Source organism: Gavia stellata, chromosome 2 (assembly GCF_030936135.1).
Source record: "Gavia stellata isolate bGavSte3 chromosome 2, bGavSte3.hap2, whole genome shotgun sequence".
In the NCBI taxonomy this organism is placed as follows: Eukaryota; Metazoa; Chordata; class Aves; order Gaviiformes; family Gaviidae; genus Gavia; species Gavia stellata.
Window position 1 is genome coordinate 76,012,835 of NC_082595.1, and position 14,448 is coordinate 76,027,282.

The 14,448-nt window shown below is 40.7% G+C and overlaps 1 protein-coding gene across 1 annotated transcript in view; it reads left to right on the forward strand.

Annotated features, from left to right (window-relative positions):
• Positions 1-738: 738 nt before the first annotated feature.
• The window catches only part of ELOVL4 (ELOVL fatty acid elongase 4), a 30,481-nt gene continuing 16,771 nt past the window's right edge, over positions 739-14,448 (forward strand). The window contains exon 1 of the mRNA XM_059835595.1: positions 739-838. Within this exon, the coding sequence (XP_059691578.1) occupies positions 739-838 (100 nt within the window). The remainder of the gene's footprint in view (positions 839-14,448) is intronic.

The following is a 14,448-nucleotide window of genomic DNA, read 5'->3' on the forward strand; positions in this document are numbered from 1 at the left end:
GCTGGGAGGGGAAGGCATTTTAGCGGAGGCTTCTCAGTGTGGTCAGCTGAAAAGCCAACACCTCAGTATGCACAGCTTGAGGTAAAGTGAGTGCCGCTCACGCAGGTGCCTCGGCCTGCCTGTCAAGGGGGAGCGAGAGGGGAAGGAGAGAAGAAGAAAAATCCAAACTGCTAAAAAGAGAAAAGGAAGAAAGGAAATAAAAGTTGACTGAAATATTTATTCCCCCGTCTGGTAGAAACATACCTATTTAAAAAAAAAAGGCGAATCAAGATAATTTTCCGCCCAGTGAGGGAGGCGAGCGGTCCCCAACGGAAAGCCAGCAGCCGCCCTGCACCTGCTCCCGCCGCGCTCCCCTCAGTCGGGAGGCGTTTGGGCGCCCCCAGTGCGCCTGCGCGGCCGGGCCGGGGAGCCACGCAGCCGGCGGGCAGCTGCCGGCGGGCAGCGGGCCGGTGGTCACGTGACGCGCGCGCACCGCACCGCGCGTTGCGGACGGTGCTGCGGAGCCGCGGACGCCGCGCCGCCCGCCTCCGCCTCCTCGCCCTCCTCCCTGCCCGCGGGGCACGGGAGCCGGTGACGGGAGCGAGGCGGAGTCTAGAGGGAAGCTACCGAGAGATAGAGATTTAAATCACATCCCCGGCTGTAGAAGGGCAGCAGCAGCAGCAGCCCCGGTGCAGAGGCACGGACGCACGCGCTGAGACAGGTCTGCCGGCTCCGCCGCCGCTGCTGCTGCTGCTCACCATGGGTGCCGCTGCTGCCGAGCCCCCCAGCGCCATGGGCCTGGTGTCCAGCATGGTGAACGACACCCTCGAGTTCTACCGCTGGACCTGGAGCATCCGAGGTAATGCGCCAGGGCGGCCCCCGGCACCGCCATCGCCGTGCCCGGCGCCCCCCGCCCGCTGTCACTGAGGCGCAGCGGTTCAAAATGGCTCCGTCTCCCGGGAGACGCGGCGCGCGCCGCGGGGGCTGAGGCGGCGGGCGGGCCTGGGCCTGGGTCCCCGGGCCCGGGACCGCGGCGGGGGGCCAGGCCCCTCCGCACCTGCTCCTCCTCCTCGTCCTTCTGGGTGTGCTTGGGTGCTTTGTTTGTTTATCTCTCTTAATCCCGTGTAACGGCCCGGGGTGCGCGGGGCATCTCTTCGTGGCAAGGTGAGGGTGTCCCCCGGGCGCCTGCGGGCCGGACGTAGCAAAAGCTGCTTCCCAGAGCCGTTGCTCTCCTCGTTCCCTCTCGCCGCAGCATGCTGTGGGGTGGTCATACGGGCATCGGATGTCTGAGGTAAGCAAGGCCCTCCGGTAATTCGTGCCGGAGCTCAGGTGGCCTTTGGCTTCTGCGGCAGGTGGGAGTCCTGTGACAGCATCGCGTGGAGTTCAGCAAACGAAATGAGGAAATGATTGTTACTGTCAACGTGGAAGCTTTTTGTTTTATATTAAGTGCATTTGGGTTGGTTCTGCTGTTTTCCATTTTCAATATGCTACGTTTTTGTATTGGCACCCCATGACTGCAATGTGGCAGATGCTGAAGGAAGAGAAAATGTCTTGGAATATGGAGAAATGTGACAAGTAGCTTTCAGTGCTGGGACAGCAAATGAGATGGTAACTTGCTGCAATGAGTGGTAGCTCTGGAAGTATTGGTCAGCATGAATGGCTCTCTCTTGTTGGTCAAATGAAATGAGCAGGGTAGAGTTGCAGTTTTCATAGTTGCTATTGTGAATAGCCTTGGGCAGTTGGCAGAAGAATCACTTCTCTGGATGTTTTCTTCTTTTTTTTTTTTTTTTTTTTTAGTTGTCCACACAACGATGGCTCTTTTGATTTAAACCTAGAAATACATGGAGCAAAACTCTGGAGTGAATGCAACTATGGAAGTATTTTGTGGCAGTATGATAAGTGAGAATGTGGTGCCTTCATTACAGATGGGAAGCTCACTACTGCATCAGCAGTCTTTTCTTTTCCGCCCCCCTCTCTTCTGCCATCTGTCAGATAATAAATTAATCTTACCCTATAGATGGAGGGAGCTTACTTTTTTTTCCACAGTTTGCCTTCCCAGTCTATCTTCTGGTTTTTGCCATATTTTAAAAATTAGGCCTGCATGCATATTTTTTCTTCTGTATTTAAAACCTGCCAGAGTATGAGATCAAATTACAATGCAGTGCTGCTGCAAGCATTTTTATCTACCAGTGTTTGCTCTCTTTCTCTGCCTCTTGCAACGAACAATTGTTCATAGGCTGCCAGGTAATGCATGAAAGAGATGCTATTCTAGCCAATCAATAGCATTTTCAGATGGATATAAAAATGGATGTGGGTACAAAGTTGATATCCTTATGGATTACTTGATTTGTTTGGAAAAATATTTCAAGTTCTGATACATCCCTGAACTTCAAACATGTTATTTAAGTCTATAGATGGATCACATTTGTTTATAAGCAAAAATGATTGGGGGGAGGGGAAGAGGGATGAAAAGGGAAGTTTATGTAACGAATGTAAAGATAAGTAACTTACTTTAATGTTACATGTAAGGCAAACTTCTATGTCTTCCTCCTTCTGCTTTGGAGAATCTTAGGCGGTAGTAGGATGACATAGTGATGGCATCTAAAACATGCTTAAGTCTTTTACTAATTTACTAATGCAAATTTTAAATTATTGCTGTAAGTTCAGTAATGTGGGTGGAGAGTTTCTTGTTTAGATTCTCGATTTCAACAACTCCCTGCAAGTACAGTTTTGGACAGAGCCTAAGTCACATCAAAAGCATGTTACTGTTCTTATTTATACCCAGTAGTAGGTAAAACAAGGTCCTCCTGTAGTTTTTACAGTCAGGTATGGATATGTGAAACATGGAACATAACACAATGTAGTTACAATGTAGCTCTGGATAAGAAAGTGTCATTTATGAGGCAACGCTGCATAGCTATTTAAGGAAATCATATCTTAATGTCCTAAATTCTGCTTTAATACCTGCTCAGTTTGCTTCTTTTCTGCATGTGTCCTCATTCAGAAAAAAAAAAAAATAGTGTCCATTTGCTGTCTCTGAGTGAATATACATTAAAATCAGTTCAGCACTGTTGTGTGAATTCATGCAATTCACCTTTATGTCAAGAACTATGGCAGTGAAGTTGCTCAACAGAAAACACAAATTATGGCATGCAAGACCATTGCCTAATGTTCAATATCATTAAATAAAAAACTATACCACGCAGCAAAGTTGCTCAACAAATGATGCCATGCAATAGCATTACACAATAAATCATACTGAAACACTACTACACAGCAAAATTACACAATAAAATATGAAGAAATTTTATTCCCACTACTACTCCTACACAAAAACTTCTCATTCATATAAAACCAAATTTGCTTATTCTCTCCAGAGTTTGCTTCCATTTTTTATTGGACACCCAAGTCTGTCTTTAGCCCTGTTCTTAGTATTCAGTGGGATTGTCCTGTCAGCAGGTGTTTTCTAATGCTGCCCCAGACTCCTCTGATGAAACTTGTGTAGAACTGTGCCAGAATGTCCCACAGAGTCCTGGGCCGCTTTATTTTTGCGCTGTAAAGATTTGGTGTTTTTCCTTCCCTGCTTTGTGCTATTTAAAAAGCAACCGACCTTTTCAGAGACCAAAAAGAACCCCAAAAGACCGAGTATATGATGAGCCTAATTGGATTTTTTTTTCAATGATGTCACAATTTTTTTTAGCATTAAGAATGCTATCTAAAGCTAGTTTGTTTGTGGGTTTTGTTTGTTTTTTGGTTTGTGTTTTTTAAACTTGCATTTGGGAATAATAGCAGTATTCTGTGACTTTTTCCCCATATATAGTATCAAATACATTTTCAGCCTTAGCTTAATATGTTTTTCCTTGTAAATCTGTTGAAATACTTTTGTTCTTTCCGCTCCTTCCTTGACTATCTTTTTAGACCCCTTTCATAAAAGCTTAAAATCCACTGTAACCACATGTTCACCTGAAGAGGCTGAAGGAGATAATTTAGGAAGCTGTAAACCTCAAGGAGAGGTAGAAGGGACAAAAACATGGTCTTAGCAGTCATCAGGAGAGAAAAAAAAAAGTGGTCAGTGGAACAGTTACTATTGGGAAAGATGGTCTAGGAATTCCATGCCATTATTTCTCTAAGGGCATGGGACTGGTAACATGTAGCAGGTAGGGCAGGGCTTCCTTCTTTCTCTCGGCTCGGGTAGCTGCTTGGGGTTAGATCTGCCAGGAAGGATTAAGGGTATGATTAGATGACTGAGCAAGTGACTTAAAGGGAGGTTCCAGGCTGAGTCCAGGGGAACTATTAAGATGAATAACTCAGGACACAGTCCAGGCAAGAAGAATGTGGAAATCTGAAAACATGGGTGAAGAGACCATTGGCAGTTGGGGAGGGGGAGTAGGAGACTGTGGCTTGAGCAGGAAGTTTCTGAAACCCTATATCAAAAAGATTTATTTTAGAGGAACTAGTTAATTTGAACGTCTTGAGCTAAAGAACAGAAGGATTTACCCACTTTGGGTGAGAATGATTGTTCTTGGAGCTCAAAGTTAAAAGAAGGCAGGACCATCCCAGGCCACGTGGGACTGCTTTGGAACAGCAACTATTTACAGCTGTTGCGGTTAATAAGATTACAGACCTTTTCCATCAGGAGGAATGGAGAGAGGAAAAAGATGCAAACTTTCACTTTAGTGGTAGTCTTCTAAGTAGCATCTCGTTCAAGAGCAATATCCATCATAGCATTTATCAGGTGGTTCAGAAGTGTAAGGCAATGAGGATGGGAAACTCAAGAAACTTTAGCAGCTGCTTGTCTTAAAAGTCATCAGGTGGAGCAGTGTCCATGGGAACTCAAATTGACGTAAAAACTTTTGCTAGGAAGATCTTGGGACTAAGTTACGAATGTTCAGGAAGTTCAGGTTCAGTTTCTTTTTCAGTCCAGGAAACAGAACTGGAAGGAAACGCAGTTTTTCTTATTATTCCCTCATTCTTTCCCCCATGCAGAAACCAAGTGTGGCCAAAGGATCCTGAATGTTTATGCTTGAGGAAAGTTCATTGGGTTGGTTAGCAGCCTGAGCGCAAGTAGTACCTTGTTGTATTTAAGGATTTGTGCCAAAGCTGGAGGCAAGTAGAATCCCGATGGAAGTTCTTCAGAGGGTGACGATGGGGAGAGAGAACAAAGGGCGAGACGAAGGTTCATGAAGCCTGTTTTGCAGAAGCAAAGCAGAATGTGTTCCTAAGCTTTCAGAGAGCTGGCTGAGCATCAGATTTGGTGATTTGGCACGATACTTGTCTTGCGGATACTATTTTCTTCTCAAGGGAACAGTTTTTTCGATCTGTGACCATGAATGTGTAAAACACAAGGATTAGACAGGAAGAAACACACCAGAAACTGGAGAAGCTAGTGTAATTGGGTTTGGCTGTCTTGTGGCGGAAACACAAAGAAAAACCTGTGGCAAAAGCAGCACTTGGAGAAATTGATTACAGAAGTAAAGAATGTTAAAGGCCAGATTATGTGAGTCTATTGTCAAGCAAACTGAGCAATAGGAGCATCCCAGTTTCCTTGATGCATTTCATTAAGCACCACATTTAAGTGCCAGTGGAGGGAGGGACTTTATTAGTGAAGAAAAAACAGCTGCCAGTACTGAAGACGATTTTCTGGGTGTTTGAGGGAAATTCCACCCATGTTTCATCACCATGAGATTTTATCAGATTGCAGAACTCAAAAGACAGATAATCAGAACAAGCCAGATACCAAGCACCTTTGGAAATGGAAACGTCAATGAGAAAAGCACTTTACTGAAGTGGAAATGTCTGCTTAGAGATTTTTGGATCACCAAGCTTCAAGAACACAAGCCTGAGGGAGCAGCCTGAAGCAAAGCTGACGTATGATGCAGAGCTAAATTTTGAGTGGAAGACTTTTCGCTTTCCTAAAATGAAGGAGAAGGCGTTGTAGGTGATCACTTGCAACTCAGCTCCAGCAAAGAGATGAAACAGAAAAAAGTCTTCGAAGAGCACCAGCAAGAATGTGATACAAACTTACATTAGAGCACTCATTGGCATATTCCAGAAGCAAAAGAAAATGTTGGGACAAAATGGCGAGAACATAACTGAACTTCTGAAAATTCCTTTTAAGGCTGTGTAGATAGCCTGTCTTGAAATCTCTGGAGGAAATAAGATGTTACGAATACACTTAAAGCAGATTCCATGGAAAAAGGTTGGGAAACTGTTTTATACAAAATTTAACCAAGCTGATGGCATGACCTTAGTACCTGCTGCAGAAGGCCAAATGACTGGATGTTTAAAATTGCAGCACACTGTAAATTACTGTTGTGGAGTTCTCCGCAGATCATATTTCTCAGCTAAGGCTGCATGCCATTAGTGAGGTGCAAATCAGCATGTGGTCCTGGAGCCACATACTGCAATGAAAGGTGAAGAATTCTTGAGCAGCTGAAATATCTGTGCATGAAACAGATGCATTCATCCTGGGGACTGCACTGGTTACATAAATTGATTGAGCATAGTGGTTGAACTGTTGTTTGTAGGTAGCTGTCTCTAGATGGAGAAACTTGACTAGAAGTTGATCGTGGTAGTCATTTTGTATTTATTCTGTGCTCAGGGTGAAAAGGCATGTAGCAGGGCTATGGTTATAGCTATAGAAGACCAGAAGAGGTTGTATTCAAGGCAGCTATGCTGTACTGTCCTGTGCAACCAGGAAAGATTGTTAAAGGCCGTGTAAGAACAATTAGTAGAGGAAGGTGTAGGAAACATAGGTTGTAGTTCCCTTTAAGGTCTTGTAGATCAGGAGCCATGAGAAGTTGGTGAGGCAAGACTCTACTTTTTCCTTTGCCAGTCCAGAAGGGTTTTTAGAGTTAGTTGATTCACATGGAAAGGATTAAAGGAGCACTTAGATGAAAGGTGAATGAATGAAAAGCCTCCAAGTGGACATGGAGAGAACTCTGGGATGAAGAATTTGCTAGGATGCAAGACCCCGGGGCGGGGGGGGGAGGCTGTGGTGTGTAAAGAGTTTTTTGAGCTAAGGCAAATAGGCCTAAACATGACTGGCCTGAAAAACTAGAGCTAAATGAGAGTTCATTTAGCTAAAAAGAATTGGCCGTAAAAGCTGAAGCGCTCATTCTTTTTAATGAGTGTTGGTATGAGTGGAGTGTGCCTGGAGCACAGAAGTTGGGACAGTGTGCTTTTAAGGGCAGATCTGATCCATGAGGTAGGACTTCTCTGACTAGTAAGCTGTTGTATGACAAGGCTTTGCTTTCTCAGGCTGTATTTGAAAACAAAGTTGAAGCTACCATTGCATTTCATAAGGAACTCTTGTGTGGGGGACTATCTGACTGACATCTCCTTTAGGAAGATGCAGGTGGTGGATACATAGTTTCTGGATCTTCTTTAGGTGGCAGGTGGGTACAACTGTGCTCAATTTTGTCAAGACTCAAGTGCTTCTGAGCGTATGGACTTCAAGGTCTTGTGGCGTTTTAAGGACACAAATGAAGGCAGCTGTGAACTTCAGGCCTGCGGAGACTTAGGTGTCAGCTCTGTGGGGATTTTCAGGACTGCACCCTAGACTGTACGTAAAGCAGTAAGTAGCTCCAAGGCAAGCCTAGAGGTGAATTGAGTGCAACGTGTTTTGTATTAACTCCCATTGTGTGTGCTTGGATCTCAAGATAAACATGAGCTAGTTTACCTTTCTCTTCTGGAAGGTGAGGGGAAATAAATACCTCAATTTGGCTTGCATTCGATGGAAGATAATAGCACGCCTGTGGGCATTAACTGCTCTTGGTTGTCAGGTTAACTCAGTTATGTGCCTGCAAATCAACTCCTTTCTTTATGTATTTGAATAATTTCAGTGGTTTGATCCTTAACTCCTGCCCTGGAGTGTTCTCTCTCTCCGTGGCATTGTGTCTGCTTGTACCATGAGATTCTTCCCTAGTTTCACTCCATCCATCCACCTTCCACACGTACTCCTCTGTTTCGGCATAATCGTGGACTCTTGACTATTTGGTTTGTTTCCATCATATTTTCCTCTTCCTCTTACCGCTTTCTGCAGTATCTCAAAAGTGTCTTCTAGCTCTTGTATACATTATGCTTCTGTTTGCATGCTTGACCATGGTGTTTTTCTGTTATTTTTTTCTTTTTTTATCTGCTTATAGATATCATCTCCTTGTTTCCCTCTCCCAGTTAGAGCAAGTATGAAAGATTGTTTTATTGCTTTCTGAATGCTCACAGAATGTTGCTGGAACAAGGGAATTTATAAGCCATGTCTTTCACTTTCTCTGTTGAGCCAGTAAAACTTATCTCTCTAGACAAGATTTTATGTCCTTCTATTCCTAGAGCATCATTGTAACATCTTGTTTTTAAATGGTTTAAGATATTCTAAAGGGGGAAAAAAAAAGTAGGAAATACAGGTGCTAAATTGAATAGCTGGGCTGTAAATAGAAGACTTCATAACCATATTTTCTCAGTTTGCATTTAATATTTAGTGATTTACCAGGACCAGATGTGCCCAATAAAAATACTTACACATAGATTACCCCAAAATGCTTTCATATTTAGGTCAGATTTTCTTCTACTCTGTCTAATCTCAGTTTCAGTGATCTGTGAATTTTTGATCAACAGTGAGAAACTGTATTGCAGAAGCCATTAGAGAAACAGATTTGGGGGCCATATGTTACCATGAAAGGTAACATGACTGTAGAAGTGAAGAGACTTAGTTGTAGCAGTCATTTGGGTATGGCATTATCTAGCTGTCAGACTGATGATTTTGCTGTTGTATACTCAGTGAGTGCAAGATTCAGACACTGATCATTCTTCTGGTCATCTTTGAGTATAAGAACATTTTCTCATTAAGTTCACATTTTAAAAATCAACGTTTTGAAATTAGACACTCTTTTGGGCGTGTGGGGTTTTTTTCCCCCTAGATTTGTCATTTTTGCTGATACTGAAGGCATGTGGAGAAAATAAGTTCTAAATGTTTTGCAGTGTTGTTTTTCTTTGGAGGGTTTGACTGATGTACTTGTTAGGCTAACAGAAGACCTAATATACCTCAAAAATGTAAATTTTACTTCTGCCCCTGAACTTTGAATATATTTCAGTAACTCCTTTTGTAGTTTTTACTCAAAACAGAATTCCCACCTCATTCATCCTTCTATAAAACCAAATTGATGACCAGCATCCTTATGCTGATGCAAACAGAAAAAACAGGTAGTTTATCGGAGAGATTTCTGTTCAGCTCCTTGCAAATGTTCTCCCATAGCTTTCTGGTATTATTTTTAGGTAGATTTCACTTGCCGTTGCTGGTTTTCATACATGTTCAATCACTGCATCTAGGAGTCTCTAAATGTTCATCTGCAACCCCAAATCACTCTGTGTTATGAGAGCAGCAACATAAATTGTTTACATTTGCTGTGTAGTTAAGCATCGGTATCCTTCTGCTGTGTTAGCACATTAGCAAGACACATACCAGTGCCGAACCTAATGTCCCGTGTATGCTGAGTATGTAACACGTCTCTCTACAGTGGATAAGGCCTTGCAGAGTTATTATTAAACTGTTATTAATAATCCTTCACATTTTTCAAGGAAGTTAGCTTCTAACTGAGGGAATCCAATAAAAAAAAAATCTGTCTATGGAGCAGATTTATTCTATGATCATTCCCTTTGGCATTATAAAACCCTGAATCATACTAGATGGGCCAATAGTCTAATCTGTTATTGCAACATTGAATGTGCATAAATCCTGTGTTTGTATTACTGCTTACTGATACCCCTAGAACTATTTTCATAGTACCAAAACCCACCACTTTGCATGAAGTAATGACATCTCCAGTCTGAGCTCTCAGAAATACAGTTTTGGCTAAGACCAGAGAAGTTTGAATAAAAGTTTCAGTAAAGAAAACACTGTAGAAGGAAAGCTTGTTGAAGTGTGTTTTATGCAGCACTTTTATTTCTTTAGAAATACAGAGACATGGGCTGGATCATAGAATTCTGCAATTAGTTCATAAACTTGCATCATGTGGGTTGGTTGGTTTTTTGTTTGGTTGGTTTTTTCATCCTTTTTCGTCATCTGTTTACTCTAACTTGTAACGTTTAAGAAAAGGTATGCAGGTGTCAATGCACTGGGAATGCATCTTGCTTTTGTGATGTTTGGAAAATTAAGATTTGACAAAGAGAAGAATGCTACATGCCTCAAGAGCTTACTATCTTGTGAATCTTGTGTAAGCTTCAATGAGGATTTACATTTTTATTATTCCTTGAAGCAGAGTGTTTGCACTGTCCTCACAAATAATCATAATGAACAGAGGAGTTACATAGAAAATAATTGGAACAAGGCAGTCTCTTAGACTTGAAAATCCTGAGACTTGATGGTGAATTGATATGGCTCCTGAACTTCATAATAATTCCATTATTATCCTGGTCTTGAAACAAGTATATTCTGTAATTGCTGTGTACAGGCACAAAGACAATATGGTATTAGTGATTGAATGATGGGAGTCCCAAGAAGACTAGAATGCTAGTTAGAATAACGGGAATACTACTTAAAATACATCTGACCTTTTAACAACAAATTGGGATTAGGCATTCCTGTTACTTTAATGGGAGTTTGTGAAACACGTGCATATTACACAGGTGTTCATTAGCTGCAGGGGATGTTCTTCTTAGCTGTGTGGTATTTTGATTTTATGTTGCTGCATATAGCTTTAAAGAAGACTAAACAGTCAATTACAAAGCCCTGAAATTTAAAAAAAAGCCACAGCTGGTTATAGGTACTACATGTTAGTCTTGTCTCTAGTCCTTCTGGTTTTGGGGCAGGCATCTCTCATTTCTCAGTGCAACAGAATTTGTACAGCTTCGTCTGCAAACTTTAAAAATCTGTGGGTTTTGTTGTTTTGTTTTTCACAGTATATGCTTTCATTATTCATTGTGCTTGAGACTGAATATTTTTATTCTTGCATCTTTGATTGATGTTTCATAGCTTGTTAAAACAACAGTGCTTTGCCATAAAATTTTGGTGTCTCTTGTTCTCAGCCCAAACAAATTAGTTTGTTCTTGGCTAGTTAAAGCTTGAGGATAGACAAAATACTTAACTCAGATATTTCCATTCATTCTTGAAGATCAAAGGAAACACCTTTTCTCTGTACTGCTCTGTACTTCAAAAAAAATTACTTAAATCAGGCCAGCTGTTGTGCTTTTTTTGCGTTAGGTTTTGGGAACCTTTGTCCATATAGCATTGTGTGCATGTCATCCTTAGCTTTACCAGTAACATCTCTTTGTTTTCTTGCTAATCATAACCACCGCTGATGCTATGACATTCTTGTGATAATACAGAATTCTTCTGTGAGGGAAAGTGGCAGGGACTTGATTGGTATAGTTAATTTTCCCTGTCAAACAGGTGCAGGACTGATTTAAATGTTTGTAGAGTACCCAGAGAAGAGCCATGAAATTGATTAAAGTATTGGAAAATATGCCTTCAGGTGAAGGTGTTTCTTTTAAATAAAATTAAAAAAAAAAAAAGGGCAATTAGGGAGTAACCTGATAGCTGCTTATAACTATTCAAATGAGGAGAGAAAAAAAAAAAGATAAAAGAAGGGTCTTCAGTCTAGCAGAGAAAAGTATCACAAATTGGTTAAAGTTTAATCCTAATTCCTTTGGATTTAGGGAGCAAATTTATGCAGTGGATCTAGTTAACATTTTACAGCAAGCTGTTTTATGTTCTACTGGGTCCTCTGCCTCTGAAAAGATGTATCCTATAGTAAAATGGGAAATTCTTCTAAGGAAGATGTCTTAGCTAAAGTGTGCATCAAGCGAAGTTTCATGGCCTTTCTTTTGTAGATTATACTAGATTGCAGTGTTCCTGAGTTAGCTTCAGGTATCTTTGACCCTCTCAGACTCCTTAGAAATAGCCATAGTGCCAGAAGACTGCAGATGTTGCCAAGTATGATAGGTGAGATAAAGGTGAGAAAGAAGCATAAACTTTGACATTCCTTGTCCCCATCCTCTTGCTTTCCTGCAGCAATTTGTCTGCACAGTCCCTTCTAGGAGGACATATACTTTTTTCTGATTGAAACAGGAGTGACGCAATAGGATGTTGTTTTAGTTCATGCACTAGCTTCAATCCTGTGTCATAGGATTTATCATAAAGAAACTTGATAAACTGAGATAATTGAGGATTAGAGTGCAATATGTGCAATGAATACTCAATATCAAAGCAGACAAGTTAATTCAAGTGCTGGAGACCTTTAAAAGAATCATTCATTTTGGGTCATATAAACTGCTCTATTAAAATTGTAATAAATAAGTGAATAGAAAATTTTAACTTCTGCAGGTATTCAGTCCAAAGATATATGGCCTCTCAATTTTGCCTCTGCAGTGGTACTTCTCTAACAGTCTTCAGCCTCAAGTTGTGCAGCCCATGTAGTTAAGTCGTGTACTGTTTTAAAGGCTAAGTTTATAGCTTCAGCTGTTGTTCTATTTGCATGTTCTGAGGTTTTAGTTAGTCAAAGACTGAGCTTTTTTTCTTGGAATCTCTACAAACTGGTAACAGTAAATGTACTTTTAAGTGATTCTGATACATTACTCCATTTAGTTTAAAAGCCTAGGGTCTAATCATGCAGATGCTTCTTTGAGTTTGCTTTCAACAGAGCTAGTCGGCAGTGGTTGCATAGACACAGTGAACCTCATATTCACTTGTAAATATTTACAGGTCTGAGCCAGTATTTCTAGACAAATGCAGAAAGAGAAGTATGTTCTATAGAATATTAATCTGTAACCAGAAAGAAAAAGGGGAGAGGGAGGCACTAAAATACTGCAAAGGAATTTACTGGGAAAGCTTTGTAAATGTTTTAAGGTGTGTGAAGTTACGTTTCTCACGTGTTTTCTTACGTGATACATATTTTCATTTTGTAATATCCTTCAATTATAGTGCTAGTGGAGCTAACAAGATGCGTGAAGTTCTTAAATAACTAAACCAGTGTAGTTCATGGAACAATGCTCCAATTAGATAATACTGGTTTGCCTTCCTTATGCTGTGGACTTAAACTTCCACTTGTTTAAGGAAATCTTTCTTAAACTTGAGATCGGGCTTTGAGAGGACTTCTCGTTAGAATAAACAGCGTGATCTGCAGAGAGCTCTCGCTGTTAAGAACCACTTTGAAACAGTCACCATCATTTCTGCAGTGTCTTTAGAAATGTAGTTGGACAGATGGATGTGCTGGATTGGCACTTTAAGTGTCTTTGCGCTGAGAATAGTATCAATAGCTATTAATAACTTTGAAAGGCTTTCCAGATAAATTAGTGTGTAGCAACCTTATAGCCGAGGAATACATAAGTTGTTAAAGAAAGACTTACTTAGTATTGATTTTTAATCTAAAATGAATGCAGGGAATTTCAGAAGTCATGTATTTTAGTTATGTAATCTTTTCTCTAAAAGTAATATTAAAAATAGAGATAGTCATCATTGTACTGTTTCAGTATTTCTCCTGATGAATGTAGGAGTGACTGTGCTATGCATTTGTTTGGTTATTTTTGAAGTTTGTACTTCTTGAGGATAGGAAAAAAAATGGATCATAGGCTCAGGGATATGCAGGAAATTTAACCATCTAAAATACTTTCTATTGGAAAGGACATGCTGAACCACATTTAACAGAAGCATTTGCATATTAAAACACTTACAGTATGTTTCACAGAAGTTTCTTGTGATTTTTAACTCTGTATCACCATCAGTGCAGCCTTACTTACTGAAATTCATCTTCATTTGCCTTCTGTATTTCAATATAGGTTAATTATGTCCTCTTTGGACATTACTGGGTAGGATATTCAGTCCTTTTCACTGGTCCTGCTCTTGTTCTTGCTTTGGAGGAAGAAATCAGAGGGTTTTATGCGTGTTATTTTCTGTTAATTGCCACACGTAAAGAATTAAATCCTTCAAGGGTAGGTGCCTCAGGGCAATTTAAATTTTTTTTTATATATGTAAAATATATATATGCTCTTCTAGTTCTTGTCTTGTCTTTGCAATGTGGAACTTTAAAATGTATGTACAAAAAATGACAGGAAAACCTTGTGTATATAAACATTTAATATTCTTTCCTTATATAACAGTAACTTTCTATCAGCAACATGTCAGCAGATGCCTTATTCTACTCTGGATTCACTTCTATGACTGAATGCAGCTTTAAACGTTTGTTCTAAAACTGCTCCCACCTCACAAAAAAAGCGCTGTACTACAGGCTGTGCCATCACAACAGACATTTTATTTGTGTTTGAATTAGAATCTGGGTCTTAGGATTTGAAAGACAGATGCATTAATCCCCTGAAAGATTCAGTCAGTCTCTGTCAATTCTAATCAGGTAAAGGCATTGGTCATTTTGCTTCAAAGCAGTTGGAGGGATTTTTTAATTCAGGGAGCTGGCCTTTTTATTTCAAGCTTATTTCATCTTTCAGGTAATAATGTACCTATTGCATGTGAAGTACTGCAGGATT